At 36.8% G+C, this 15,448-nt stretch overlaps 1 protein-coding gene across 2 annotated transcripts; it reads left to right on the top strand.

Moving 5' to 3' along the window:
- The first annotated feature begins 1,874 nt into the window (after nucleotides 1-1,874).
- On the top strand, nucleotides 1,875-15,439 carry HMGXB4 (HMG-box containing 4). Of its 2 annotated transcripts, XM_081332011.1 has the most exons (8): nucleotides 1,875-2,461; nucleotides 2,726-2,793; nucleotides 3,176-3,257; nucleotides 4,862-4,926; nucleotides 5,166-5,271; nucleotides 6,381-6,550; nucleotides 8,029-8,151; nucleotides 9,600-15,439. In XM_081332011.1, exons 1-8 carry the CDS (start codon nucleotides 1,897-1,899, stop codon nucleotides 9,642-9,644), a joined length of 1,224 nt encoding a protein of 407 aa, XP_081188137.1. In that variant the 5' UTR covers nucleotides 1,875-1,896; the 3' UTR covers nucleotides 9,645-15,439. The 2 variants fall into 2 exon arrangements, with proteins under 2 accessions (XP_081188137.1, XP_081188138.1); XM_081332012.1 differs by having other exon boundaries at nucleotides 1,876-2,793.
- Nucleotides 15,440-15,448: the final 9 nt, after the last annotated feature.

The following is a 15,448-nucleotide window of genomic DNA, read 5'->3' as shown; positions in this document are numbered from 1 at the left end:
AGTGCTGAACTTTTAACACAAGTGTAATATATACCCAGTATCATGAACTGCTGCATTTTTCACTAATTGAAACTTCCAGAAACTATTCTGGAATACAGTAGCTTCATGCAGAATACATTGCTGTGATCAGTTTGGGATGTAACTCAGACCTGTATAAATTTATTTATTTATTTATCATAAAATGATGTTGGACCCAACTAGATACACCTTTCACAAGTTTGAAGGTTAAAACAGCTGAAAAGCACTTACTATCCAGAATAAGGTAAACCCCAATTCTTTGCCAGGTTTCCTGTAGCTCAACAGCACTTCTCACATGTTTGAACTTATTTTCAGTCTTTTAACTTGTTGAAGTTAGGTAAATGTTAAAGAACTTAAGAAATTATTATTGTTATTATGTAAACTACTGTGGAGTAACTGAAAAATTAACAATAAAAATATAAAGTACTCTTGCTGAATTAGTCTGTTTAGCAAAGCATTCTGTTTCGAAATCTGATTAGTGAGATTTGAATTATAAGCAGATCATTTTGATCATAATTTCTGTTCTCTTCCTCTAATGCTCAGATATTCTGTTTTAGATATTCTGTAATATAATTCATCCCTACATGAATCACCTTCCGCATGTTATATCAAATCTCTCACTGCTATGTTGGTTCTGCAAAGAATCACCAATCACCACAACTCTCTTCTTCTTCCTTAAAGTGGTTATTTGGTTTCTTTGACCCACCTTATTCTGAGAAACCAGGATTAGCAGACGATTAGGGTAGCCGTGAATTGACTTCTAGAAGAAAACTATAATACCAGCTGCCAAACTAGACTAGCACTGAGTATTTGCTGACTCTCTTGCTTTTGGGGGGGGGGGGTTGTCACATTTTTCTACTTGTTTTCCCCTTCTCTGGTGTTCACTTTTATGTGTCTTTCCTGAGGAGTTTCATCTATCTTGTCCAGGAACTTCTCACATTTCCAGGTGTGTTAAAACCATGCTCCAGTGTCATACTCAGTAATTAACTGCAATCAGTGCAGTCAACAATTTAATGGACAATCAACAGATGTCAGGAAACAGCCGTAATCATTGAGCAACCTTCTTGCCTCTCCTCTTTTCTCTCAAATGGTTTCTAAAAATACTTAAGTTAGTTTCTAGTCTGATTAATATTGTATTCATTCAATCAGTCACAATTTATGATTCTGCCTTTAAAAGTAATCAGGTGGATCAAAATTGTGCTACTACCATAATACTTTACATTGGACATCATGAGTATATTAAGCAGTATTCCATCATGTTCACCAGGTGCCATCACATTTCTGAGTCTATATCAAAGTATTGCTTTTGATTTTAAAAAACCTTTCTGGTTCTTGGTATTTGGAGAGCTTTTCCCACCACACATCTTAAGCAAGATCCAAAGATATTTACCTGAGAAAAGCAAAAGCACAGCTGAACATTCTTTTGGGAGTTCTACTGAGAGTGATAAAAAAGTCAAAGTGGCAGGTGTGGTTATGCAGTGGAAGCCCTGCACTTTTTTAATGGGTGTAATGGGTACCTAAAATAGGGCAGGGCTTTAGTCATATTATCCATCTTGAAGGTATTCAGTTGTGGAAATCCCTGTTCCTGAAAATCTGCCTGGTACCTGTTTTATATATGTCTGGCCCTAGACAAGCCCTTCTTAATTGTTTTAGGCATTTTATGTTTTAGTTTCTTGCTACTCCAACCCTGTATTTTATTCTTCTGATTTCTTACTCTAAATACTGTTTACAGTTGGTTTTGATGTCTGGTGCATGTACTTATTTTTACCTGTTTTTTTCTGTGCTCTTTTAGACTTTTGTCCTTTTGAACTTTCCCTGCCTTTGGAGTCATCAAAGAATAGGAAAAAGTAATTTTTTTCACTCTCCACTAACACTGCCATGGATTTGCTTAAAGCCATCAACACTCCTTTAGCCACTAGCTCCAAATCATCTAAAAGGACTTTGGAAAAATCATCTCATTCTTCATTCAGTGCTCCCAGTTATTCAGAGAGTAAGAAGGAACATCACAAGAAGAAGCTAAGTGGAAGCAGCGATCCACCCTTGGATGATGGAACTTTCCACAAGTCCAAAAAAATAAAACCACCATATGTAAACACTGAAATGCTAACCTTACGTGAGCCTGATGGCTTAAAAATGAAGTTAATCCTCTCACCAAAAGAGAAAGCCAGTAGCATAACAGAAGACCCCTTTTCACATTCTGGAGCTATAAAAAAGACCTCTAAGAAGTCTATTCGGGATGAACAAAGCTCGCAGCCCCCAAGCCTTGATACACACAGCTTCATGAAATCATCCCGGAAGAAGCACAAGCCACCTCCAGATCCCCATCCCCTTTCTCCTGCTGAGGGCTTCAGCCCAGACACATCCCTTTTCCCTGAAGGCCAAAGCAGTGACTTTGAGCTTTCAAACTTGGAACCACAAATGGAATCTGGATCTTCATCTGGAGGTGAGTTGGAAGCTGGAGAACTAATCATTGACGATTCATATCGGGAGATAAAAAAGAAAAAGAAATCAAAGAAGAGTAAAAAGAAGAAAGACAAGGAGAAACACAAGGAGAAAAAACACTCTAAATTGAAGAAGAGTTCTGGACTCTCTTCATCACCAGCAGCAGTAGAAATAACACCACAGCTGCCTGTTTCTCCAGCTAGCATCCAGTTTGCTCTACCTGCCCCTCCTCCTCCCTCACCATTACCACCTGTTTTCTGTACAGATGGCCTGAATGAGAAAAAGAAGAAGAAAGAAGAAAAAGAGAAGATTGAGAAAATTGAAAAAGAAAAGGTAAAACTGCGTAGGAAGTGAGTAATATAAGTTATGGTTGATTCTTGCAATAGCAAATTCAAAATGTCCTTTGTAACTCCAGATTTTAAGCCATAATCTGCTATTTATTCCAGAGGTTTTTGTGTTGCAAAATGTTTTAGATGCTGTCTTTTTTCATTATCATCATGAAGGGAATAAGAAATACTGCATTTTTCCTTCCAACTGTAAAACTATGGTTTGTTAAAAACATATGCTGCATAACAAAAAAATTCAGCTCAGGTACTAATGTATAAAGAAATGGAATATGAAATGGTTTTTCAGCTATTTCTGTAGGCATTAGAAAGAAATTGATACTAGTACATACTGTAAAATATTATCTGCCTCCCCCCCTTTTTCTAATTAGCCAAAGAAGAAAAATATGTCTGCCTACCAAGTATTCTGTAAGGAATATCGTGTGAACATTGTGGCTGAGCATCCAGGAATAGGTAAAATAACAGCCCTATGAGGGTTGAGTTTTTGTTGTTTGTTTAATCCAACCTCTATTATATTTTCTTCAAATTATTTGCCTAAAGATTAAAATACTCATTTGAGCAGTAAGTGAGATTATGCACATGCTTATAAAGATTATGCACATGCTTTTAAAATCTGCACTTTCAGAAAGAGATATTTCCTCATAAGCGTCACTTTTCTTACGATACCATCTGTTACTCCACTTTCCACTCCAGAAATTATTATAGCGATTGACAATACAATTTGAATCTGTGTTAAGAAATTATATATCACAAAAGAAGCATTTCATAGTCAAACTTAAAAAAACATTTTAGCTGGTTGCCGAAAATTACAAAATTCACCATTACATGAATCATCCTGATGGGAAGATTCGAGATGTCACCACTGAAAAGTCTAAATTTCCAATTAGTCTTTTCCTCACTATTAATAACATTAGAACCCAGAGAATAGTTTTTGACACTTACTGTAATAACCTGTCTGGCCATCTTTAAGTTAGAACTATAAAGAACAAATTTTAAAGAATAGAAAGTTATTTCCCAGTTCTATTCTAGTGCTTGTAGTTTAAAACAATTACAGTTTCTGATCAGGGCAGGCCCACATAAAACATACTGCAATGATTTATATTTTGGCATATTTTAAAACAAACAAAATAAGACATGGCAAACAGTGTTTTAATTCTCAAGACAACATGGCCAGACATAATTCAGGTTCTGAGTTTCCTTTTCTTTGTCTTGTTACACAGTTTTTGAATTAAACATGTTGTCAGGTAGTCTAGCTTGGTGCAAATGTTGAAACCATCTCTAATATTTTTACAGTGTAGGGAAATTTTTGCATAAGGAAAAAAAATAAAAGTAATTATTAAATTCTTATACAAGACAACTTGGTACTCACTACCACTGATTTCAGGTAAGTACATATACTGTAGGATTACTGCCTATCATTGTAAAATAATTACTTCAGCAGATGGTCATTTAATTCTTAGTTAAGCTAAGTAGTTTGGTTAAAGTATAAACTGATTTCCTCTCAGCTCAGTTAAATGTTGATAACTATTATAAATAAAAATGGCTGCCATTGTAGCTATAATCAATTATGCTAGCAATTAAATTTGCAGTATCAAAAGACAAGCATACTAATTTTTGCTGAGTATCTAAATAAATTAATTCACACCTATCAATAAGAATTTGCTTTACTGATCTTCCTACATGTGGACTGGTATTGGCTAATATAAATCAGGATAATTAAATATCTCTTATTTTGTTCTTTTAGCAGCCAGATTGCACCAGTTCCTTTCACTCAGAATTTTTTTAGAACTACTTGCAGTCTTATGGTAGTAGTTTGTATTGCCGAAATAAATAAAATTATTATGGGATGCCTTTGCTTTGTACATTTAATATAAAATCTGACATAGATAGCTTTATATTTTATAGTTATTGAAAAATATTTATTGTTGCATGTTTTGTTAATGTGTCTTATAATTGATTCAGTGGTTAACTAAATGTTCATGAATCAGATTCCTCATTAAAATTAGAAACTATCTGCTTTTATTCTGAACTGTTCACCTTCTCTGATTTCCTGCTAGATTTTGGTGAGCTGAGCAAAAAGCTAGCAGAGGTTTGGAAACAGCTTCCAGAGAAAGATAAGCTGGTAAATATTTGAGAAGATATTTTTTTTAAAAAAAAATCTGAGTTGGCTTGCACCTGGGATGATGCTTGCATTAATTTACTCCCCAGAGTAGTTTATGTATAGCAGTCCCCTCCACATTTAATAATTATGAAATACTTGGGATCTAAGTACTTTTAACTATATGGGCTGCACATTTTGCTAATCAATTGCCTAAACAGTGCAGTTTTTCGTGTCAGTTTTGCTTTCCTTATTCTTTGCAGGTTTGGAAGCAAAAGGCTCAGTATTTGCAACATAAGCAGAATAAAGCAGAGGCAACGACAGTGAAGAGGAAAGCAATGTCATCAGAGGGTTCCCCAAAATCGAAAGGTAGCTTCCACATTCCATTATATTCATGTTTTCCTCCCAAGTTAATTTGTATTATTGTAACTAAATATATTGGGACATTTGTCTCTTTCATCAAACTGCTCCAAGATTCCAGACAAAAATTTTTATCATTAATAGCTGATGAGAAATTGGCAGATATTAGGGCTTTGGTTTACTCCCAGACCTCAAAATTCAAATATGAAGGTCTGAGAAGTACTGTAAAAGCTGCTTTAAGCCAAGATTGCTATTAATCAGACTATCTAGAATAAGTCTGCATAGATTAGAACAATGAATCAAATACCAAAAGACTAGGCACCAAAAATGTAAATTTGTTTCATTTTTTGATAATTGTGTATTAAACTGATTTCACTTTTACAGAATTATCAGCTGCCTTTTTGAAATAAAGTAATAGATGGAAAGTTATAAGAGATGTAGGAAAGCAGTAGTTGAGGAGTTGAATTATCCGAGAAGAAGCAGCACAGTCCAGATGTGAGAACAGTATATTTCCAAGAGACTCCACTTAAATTAATTCATTATAGCCAAATTTGAGAATTTACTCTTGCTATTGTCAAGATTCTGTTTTAATCCAGACTATCATTAAAGATACTTTCTTGAACTTTGTGTTAATCTTGCTTTTATCTCCTAGGTAGGGTTTGACTTAAGGACAAAAGATTATTGAACAATCAATACAAAATATTCACAATGTGAAATACGAAGAGGAGAACTTTGATGGACCAGTGATTGGAGAAATTCAAGCCCCACAATTACCTGGAAATTGTGAAAATTCAAATCCAGTATAATGGAAGGTTAACAATTTAGAGAAAGCTTTTTTGGACAGAGCCAACGCAAACATGAGTTATTTGAGTTGTGAGGGAAATTGATAATAATTATTAAACTTCTCTGCTCTCTGGATCTCTGGGCAGCTTTTCCAGCTCTTCTTTTTTTCCAAAAGGCATGAATTAAAGAAATGTGTGTGTGTGTGTGTGTGTGTGTGTGTATATATATATATATATATATATATATATATATATATATGATGTTCCCATTTTAACTTTTTTGTATATTGTATAACGGTATATTGTTTTTTTAACTGTTTTATTGTCTGTTTTCAGCTTCTCTAACAAGCGTGCCTTCACCCCATAAAAAGTCCCCAACTAGCATGATGGTATTATCCTCTTCACCAGTGAAAGTTCCTGAGACAGATCCCATTGATGTAGCTGCACATCTGCAATTACTGGGAGAGTCTCTAAGTCTTATTGGCCACAGGCTGCAGGAGACTGAAGTAGGTACAAGAGCTATGATGTAGTTTCATTCCTCTTTAATATTTATAGAAAATAAAAGATGCACAAGATCTGTTACCAGACAATAGCAAATTGAAACATATTTTAAGTCTTCCATAGACAGATATTTGGAAGCAGTTCAGACAGGTACCTCCTTAATTCAGACTTATAAGAAAGAAGAAGCACAATCAGACTTGCAAGATTCTTATTGTAGCCAATCTTAATAAAAGTAGTAGTATGCTTCCTGTGTAGTTGATTTCTTGCTCTATTCTTCAGTCAGATCATGAGTGGATAATCCCTAGGTCACATGAGGTCCCCACCTCTAGTTTTTTTTGCATCCTAAGATTTTATTGCAGATGTCTACCTTTTGTAATAAGCTTTCATTTTAAAAAATAAACAACTACAAGTATTGAAATAACTCACCTACAAAAGTTGGAGCTGGAAATTCAAGTCCCACTTCTTGTAGTGAGTAGTTTAGGTTAATGGCAATTGCAATGCAGCAAAAATCTATAGTATGCTATGTTGTAGAAGATTGTACTGTAATCTACAAAATTTAGCATACTTGGAATGCAATTGATATACCACTACTTCTGCTTCTTGTAAATCATGAAGTTTCTAACCTACAGTATTCAGAGGTTCCACTGATTGTTTAACAACTGAAATTACTTTAAAAAAGAAAACAAGGAATAAATCTCATTACCTCATCCAAAGATCTGAATTTATCTGGTAAAGGCAATTGAAAGATTAATTAGAACAGATCAAAGAAAATATTTTATCATAGAGCGCCTGATTAAACTCTGGCATACACAGGATCACAGAAGATGGCAGTAGATACCAATGGATACAAATAAAAAGTAATGGACAGATTATATCAAAAACTCTTAACCTTGGAGATGGAAAGTGATATCCAAGTATCAAATTGGTAGGGCAAATATTGGAAATAAGCTATTTTTCCACTTCTTGCCGAGAGCATCTCAGCAGCAACTATTGTCTTAGGAAACAAAATGCTGGATGAAGATGGGACTTCTGATCCACCATGATATTCTAACCTAATTATGGTATTATGATCTGCCCTGTAGAATAGATTACTAAGAAGCTGCCTAAAGAGAGAGGAAGTGTGGAGGCTCTCCATTTTAAATATATTAGCCTGCTGAACAACAGTGCACTTAATTTTCTAACTGCACACCCAGTGCATAAATATTTAGGTTGAGAATCTACTTTGCTTGTGTATTTTATGAAGTGCTACATTTTGTGTTTGCTTATCTTATACATGTGTGGTACAGAATGTAGCCTTTCTTGCTTTCAGTTCAATTCATGTTCATTCATTTCTCTGTGTGCGATTTCTCTGTAAAAGCTCTTTCACAGAGCAGAATAGGGCTGCTGAATTTGAGAAAATTATGATGGACCTAAAATAGGAAGGGTACATTGATACTGAGTATATTAGATTAACAACTTTTCTCATTCCTTTTTGGCCTCCCAGGGAATGGTAGCTGTATCAGGAAGTTTATCAGTACTCCTGGATTCAATTATTTGTGCTCTGGGCCCTTTGACTTGCCTCACATCCCAGTTACCTGAGCTAAATGGCTGCCCCAAACATGTTTTGGTAAGTTACCTTTAATTACCAAGCTGTCTTACTAGGTCTTAAATTTTAGTTATGCAGGGCGCAAACAGAGACCCCATCCAGTCCAATAGTTGCATTCAGTGCTGCAGATGCAGGGGCAATGGACAGCTAGGTGATGGGGATACTGGGTGGCAGCAGGCAGGCAGGCAACCAAAACGGCAGAGACAGTGAGAGAGATAGGCAGGTGAGGATTATTCAAAAGGAGGCACTCCTTTACCTTACCAAAGCTGGGAGGAACCAAGTCTAGAATGGCTTGGATCGGGGTGGTCCTCACATGACAATTTGCTTAATAATGGCAATGGGGACGACCAGGATTGCAATCACTAAGCAATAGTTATGTGACATCACACTTTATAACCACACCGATTAGCAATGTAAATTCCAGTCTCTATTAACCACTGTTAATCGAGGACAAGCTATATAAGGTAATACACTCCTTGGGAAGTTTTCATAAATAGAGTGTTCTTTTATGCTAACAACTCTCTCTTACCACATCCTGAAATACATGTATTGTAAGTGGGGGGAAAGAGACTTAAAAGCTGAACATTCATTTAATCCTATCATCAAAAAGTGAGTTTTTCATCCTGGCTTGAAAAGGGCAAGGAGCTCCATCCTTTTTCCTAACTGGTAATTGAAATAGCAGCTCTCTTTTAATTGCATGGGGTTTGGAGAGTTATCACAGCTAATAAATACATTCCAACTTGCTTTCCCATTCTTTGGCTCTGAAAGGGAGCTGAAGAGTTCCATTTTAACAGTACAAATGCCTCAGCTGATCTCTATAAATCCAAGGTGGAGAGGAAATGGTCTCCATTTTTGGAAATGGAGCATAAAATGGAGATAAAATATTCATTTGAATCTGTTACTTAATTAAATTACTTCTAACATAAGTCCCAATGAGTTTAATAAGATTTAGATACAAGTTTATACCTAACTATGAAAGGGAGCCAAAAAAAAACCCTTCTAACATCTTTATTAGCTTTATAACAATTATATAATCCAGGTCAGAGGAAAGTATTTCCGAAGAAATGCAGCCTTTGGTATCTATTCACAACAGGGATGGGCAGTACAATTATGGTCGTAAGCCAAAATATGGTAGATACCATGACACGATCAACAGTGTCCAGGGCTCACATTTTAAGCATTTTCTGTATGCTAATGTGAGAAGGGAGACTTAAAACAAAATTGTATTATGTGAAATAGGAAATTGTCACATTTATTTCAGACACTGTTGGTTTTAAAACAAAGTAAACAGGAAAAATTATACTGAATCAAAAATTGAAGATTTGTTGTCAATTTGGGCAATGCAGAAGTGGGGCTGGGAAGACACAAGTTACCTTTGATGGGGTTTTCCTTAAATATTCTATTCAAGCAAAAAACATTTCACTTTGTAACATACATACTGAATTAATTTAATGTTTCTGTCTTTTCAGTCAAATACATTAGATAATATTGCCTACATAATGCCCGGTCTTTGACAAAAAAAAGGGAGTGTGGAAAGTAATCTACTGCTGTGCTACTGGTGTGTATACATATATATTGTGTTCTTCAAGTCTCAACCTACAGAATTTTAACTTTGTCAATAATTGTTTAACTTGATTTTATGAAAAGTTCTGCACTTAATTTGCAAGTATTGAAAGATGTTTTCTTAAGTCTGTGTTTTGACATAATTAAGAGTTTAGTATTTTTTACATATCAGCCTTAATATAAAAGAAAAATATATTGAATTATTTTAATTAGAGATGTCAAGCAACTTTGGGGCAAATAAGTGCCATGGACCCAGTACCACTAATATTTTAGTATAAAACAGAGCCCTGATGGTGCAGTGGTTAAAGTGCAGTATTGCAGGCAAACTGTGCACAACCTGGAGTTTGATCCTAACAGAGGTCAAGGTTGACTTAGCCTTCCATCTTCCCGAGAAAGGTAAAATGAGGACCCAGATTGTTGGGGCAATATACAAATAATGCTTCAACATTGTAAACCATCCAGAGAGTGCTGCACAATGCTATTGGGCAGTATATAAGCCTAAATGTTACTGCTGTTGCTATAAAATAGTACTTCTCTAAGTGGAAACAGTGGAATGGGGAAAAAATAATGGACATCTTGTTCTAAGTAATGATGGAAAAAATTGTCCTATCCCTAAAGAATTGTTCTGACATTAGGACTTCTTATTAATTGTTGCATTCATTGATTGACAGGGCTATATACGAATATGGTAGTGAATGAAATCAAATCATTAAAACAGTTATTTCTTTAATGTGACTGCTAAAAGCAGCTATATTTTTCTCCACACATACTTGTTTTAATAAGTAGCAGTGAAGTGCTAACTCAAGTTCAATCAAGTTTTGAAGCAATTCTTCCAAATAATTTTCAAAACATAGCACTATAATTAGAGTATAGAAATGTAATATTTCACACAATCTTCAGATTATGAGAGAAAAGATCCTTAGCCTACATTTCCAAGCTCCAAATTCTTCACATTTAGTGACTTCTGAAACAGCAGCTAAAAATATTGTCATAGAAGGCAAAGAGCGTTCCCCCAATTACACAAATTCCAATTCTTACTACCAGCAAATTGACTTTTTTTCTCTTATGGTGCTAATATTCATGTAGAGGCAGTTAGAGAGGTGATACTGAAGGATTTAATAATAAGAGGAAGAGAAATCCAATGTCCCAGCACAGGCTTTAGTGTTCTGAATCTGTTCTTCTCTGGGAAAGCATTTTCATAGGATTAAGTATGGTATTCTTAATATAGGTATTTACATTTTTGTGTATTTTTGTATATAGTTCTAATTAGGACACAAAAAACTCCTCTTAGTATTGTTCAGAAAACATGTACAGATAGTTCTCAACCTATGGCCACAACTGAGCCCAAAATTTATGTTGCTGAGACAGTTGTTAATTGAGTTTTGCCCCATTTTATGACCTTTCTTGCCACAGTTGTTAAGTGAATCACTGTAACTCTTAGTAATGCAGTTGTTAAGTGAATCTAACTTCCCCATTGACTTTGCTTGTCAGGTTACAAAAGGTGATCACACAACCTGGGATGCTGCAACAGTCATAAATATGAGCCAGTTGTCAAGCATCTGAATTTTGATCACATGACTATGAGGATGCTGCAATGGTCATAAGTGTGAAAAATGGTCATAAATCACTTTTTTCAGTGCGGTTGTAACTTGAAATGGTCATTAAACAAATGGTTGTAAGGACTATATTGGTTTTCTCATCTATATGATCTTGTCAGAATTGAACTTTATGTTATAACAAGTATTGATTCAAAGGAGATTTTGAATTTTTTAAAAAATATTCAAATGAAAATAGCAATACAGGTAGTCCACAACTTACAGCCATTAATTTAGCAAATGTTCAGAGTTACAACAGGGTAAAAAAGTGACATATGACCAATCCTCATACTTAAGACCATTGCAGTTCTCATGATCATGTGACCTGCATATATTTATGATGATTGCAGCATCCCAGGGTAATGTGATCGCCATTTGTGACCTGCCCACCTGGCTTCGCACAAGCAAAGTCAATGGGGGAAGCTAGGTTCATTTAAGGACCATAGCAAAAAGGTCATAAAATTAGGTGCAGTCACATGATGACTCACTTAACCACCACACTGTTTAGGGACAGAAGTTCTGGTCCCAACTGTGTTTGTGAATCGATGTGTCCTTGCAGTGTGGTTAAAAAAAGGGATGAAACAAATGTTAAAATGCTACATCATATAACCTTATCACATAGGATTTAAAAATCTTAAAACAGAAAATGAAATAATTTTGAGTCCAAGATTAAATATATATCGCTTTCCTAGGTCTTATAGTGGATATTTTTCTAATTGGTAAGGTGCTAAATTGACTGGTTTTCCATCATTTCATTTTAAACTTCCTCTAAATAATGAAGCACCCGTCTCCATTCCTATCCCCCAGTTCAGGGGTGTCAAACTGCCGGCCCACAGGCCGGACGCGTCACCAGGAAACCACGCCCATCCCATTGCCAGCAATGGTAAAAAAGCTCGGAGTTTGCGAGTTTGACTTGTCTGCCCTAGTTAAACCTGAAGATTAAAGTACTATGTGTTAAGAGCTAATGACTTGAGGCTTTAAAGACTTATTCAGTTTTTGTGTTATTTGAACTGTGCTACAAGCAATATAAGGGATGCGGTGGCTCAGCGGGTTAGGACACTGAGCTTGTTGATCAGATTGTTGGCAGTTTGGCGGGTCGAATCCAGAGTGCCGCGTAACAGAGTGAGCGCCTGTTACTCGTCCCAGCTTCTGCCAACCTAGCAGTTTGAAAGCACGTAAAAATACAAGTAGAAAAATAGGGACCACTACGGTGGAAAGGTAACAGCGTTCCGTGCGCCTTTGGCGTCTAGTCATGCCGGCCACATGACCACGGAGATGTCCTCGGACAAGCGCTGGCTCTTCGGCTTTGAAACAGAGATGAGCACTGGCCCCTAGAATTGGAAACGACTAGCACGCATGTGCGGGGGAACCTTTACCTTTACCTTTACAAGCAATATAAGGACCAATTGATATAGTGCTTAAGCATCAGGCTGGAAGCCAGGAAAACATGGAAGCCATCTGATGACCTTAGGCCAATCATTTTTTTCTCAGCCCTAGGAAACAAGCAATGGCAAATTACTTTTAAGAAACATCCTGTGAGTCAGTCACTCAGAAATGTGCAGACATACAAGCAGTAAATGAGCAATAAAGAGTATCAATCTTTAGAGCTGGACATTTAGCAGAATCATCACACTATATGCTTTTGGAAAGTTCTTTGGGTTTTCAGCATTGAGTGGAAAGTCTTTAAAATTAGGAGTTTGGTAGCACCTTTTCCAACTAAGAAATGTAATTAAAAGGCATTATCGGATATCTCACGTCTGACCAAATGAGCTACATCTTGCAAAAGCTTACTCCATTTAATGTTAGTTGGTGCTATCAAACACCTGGGGTTTTTTGTTTGTTTTTTTGCCAGCCTAGGCTAACACGGCTCTCCTACAAATAAAGAAAGGCAATTTTTACTTATGTCCTCCTGTCCTGTGCTACCCCACCCACAGATACATCACAAAAGCTAGAAAAAACCAGAACACAGAAAGTGAGCACAGGAGAATCAGAAATAATTGCCTTCTTCCAGTGGCTCAAATAATCTTGTCAATTAAAGGCTTTAATTCACAAACAGACAATATGTAGTTTTAAGTTTTCAGCATCTTGGATTAAATAGATCTGCTTCATATTTACCATTTGCAATATGGTACACTTGATGTTTTAAATGTACTTGATGTATCTTTATTTAAAATTTGTACACATTTGTATAATACATATCTTGTCATATTTGATAGTGAAAGGTTTTGAACGTAAATGCTTTTGTTTTTTATGTATTTGTTAGTTCCTGCATTCAACCTTCTTGGTATTGTACATAAACGTTTTTATACCTGGAAATTTTATTCTGATTCATTTCTCTTTCCTCCCATTAATTCATGTACAGGTTTTTCAGTATCAGAAAATTTTCCCTCCCTCTCCCATCAGTATGTCACTATCCTTGTATGATAATCACCTATACATGTCCTTCTGTAGAACTCTACTCTATGCCTTTTTTAAATTTTGCTTCAAGGTTATTAGTTTGAAATTCAGTCAGTGTGTCTTCCAGGAACAGTTGTTATAAACTCTTTAGTTGTAAATGAGTTTGTCATAATTTTCATGTGAAGTTTGTGGGTCGGTCTGCTGGCATTCATAACAGTCTGGGTCCTGAAGTGGAAAAGCATAGTATAGGTAATCCTCAACTTACAACAGTTCGTTTAGTGACTGTTCAAACTTACAATGGCATTGAAAAAAGTGACATGACCATTTTTCACACTAATAAAGCATCCCCATGATCATGTGATAAAAATTCAGATACTTGGCAATTGGTTCATACTTATAACCATTGCTGTGTCCCAAGATCATATGATTATCTTTTGCAACCTTTTGATAAGCAAAATCAATGGGGAAGCCAGATTACTTAACAGCTGTATTACTAATTGATAACTGAAGTGATTCACTTAACTGTGGCAAGAAAGGTCGTAAATTGGGACAAAATTCACTTAACAAATGTCTCACTTAACAACAGAAATGTTGGGCTCAATTGTGGTAAATTGAGGACTACCTGTACTGTATTTACTTGAAATATGAGAACTTGAGCCTGTAACAGATTAACATGTGAGATACATTCTTACATTGGTTTTGACACAAGCTTGTTTTAAAATGGAGAACTTTGTCCCAGCGATGCCCTCGCCGTGATGTCCCGTTGCCTGGAGGCGGTCCAGGTCTGGATGGGGAGAAACAGGCTTCGTCTCAATCCTGCCAAGACTGAGTGGCTGTACATACCGGCATCTCGGATAAACCAGGTTGTTCCACCACTAATGATGGGGGGTGAGGTGTTACCCCCCGTTGATAGGGCTCGCAACTTGGGCGTCCTCCTGGACTCACTGCTCAATTTTGAAGATCATATAGGAGCCGTGACCAGGGGAGCTTTTGCCCAGGTTTGCCTGGTGCGCCAGTTACGACCCTACCTGGACCGAGATGCCTTACGCACAGTCACTCATGCGCTCGTGACCTCCCGTTTAGACTACTGCAACGCTGTCTACATGGGGCTGTCCTTGAGGACCACTCGGAGGCTTCAACTGGTGCAGAATGCGGCCGAGAGAGTTGTGATGGGGGTTTCCCAATACTCCCATGTAACACCTCTACTCCGTGAGCTGCATTGGCTTCCGGTTGCCCTCCGGGTGAGATTCAAGGTGCTGGTGATGACCTATAAAGCCCTAAATGGCTTGGGTCCGGGATATTTGAGGGAACAACTGCTGCCAGCATCAAGTTCCCTTCGTCCAGTGCGCTCGCACAGGGAGGGTCTTCTCAGGGTGCCGCCGGTAAAAGATTCCCGGCGGATAACACCCAGGGGCAGGGCCTTCTCTGTGGGTGCGCCTGCCCTCTGGAACCAGCTGCCCGTGGAGCTCAGGACTGCCCCTGACCTACGTTCATTCCGCCGGGACCTGAAGACTTGGCTCTTTGAGCTCTCTGGCCCAGGCTGAGAATTTTAACTGGGGTTTTATTTTCAGGGATAATTTAATCTTTTAATTGTCTTTTAACTTTGTATTTTGTATTGGTGTGATTTTAAAATGCCCTGTAAACCGCCCTGAGTCCTTCAGGAAAGGGCGGTATATAAATCTAATAAAAATAAATAAAAAATATGCATCAGCAGATCAAGCAAATTGTTGCTATTAAAAGTTATTAGCAAGGAAGATGCTTTG

This window comes from Vipera berus (assembly GCF_964194415.1).
Source record: "Vipera berus genome assembly, chromosome: 6".
NCBI lineage: Eukaryota > Metazoa > Chordata > Lepidosauria > Squamata > Viperidae > Vipera > Vipera berus.
This window is presented reverse-complemented; position numbering and strand designations above follow the sequence as displayed.

Coding starts and splice junctions, on each gene's coding strand:
- HMGXB4 (XM_081332012.1), top strand. CDS start 1,897: ATGGATTTGCTTAAAGCCATCAACACTCCTTTAGCCACTAGCTCCAAA. Junction 3,258..4,861: donor GGCTGAGCATCCAGGAATAG/GTAAAATAACAG, acceptor ATTTCCTGCTAG/ATTTTGGTGAGCTGAGCAAA. Junction 5,272..6,380: donor GGGTTCCCCAAAATCGAAAG/GTAGCTTCCACA, acceptor GTCTGTTTTCAG/CTTCTCTAACAAGCGTGCCT.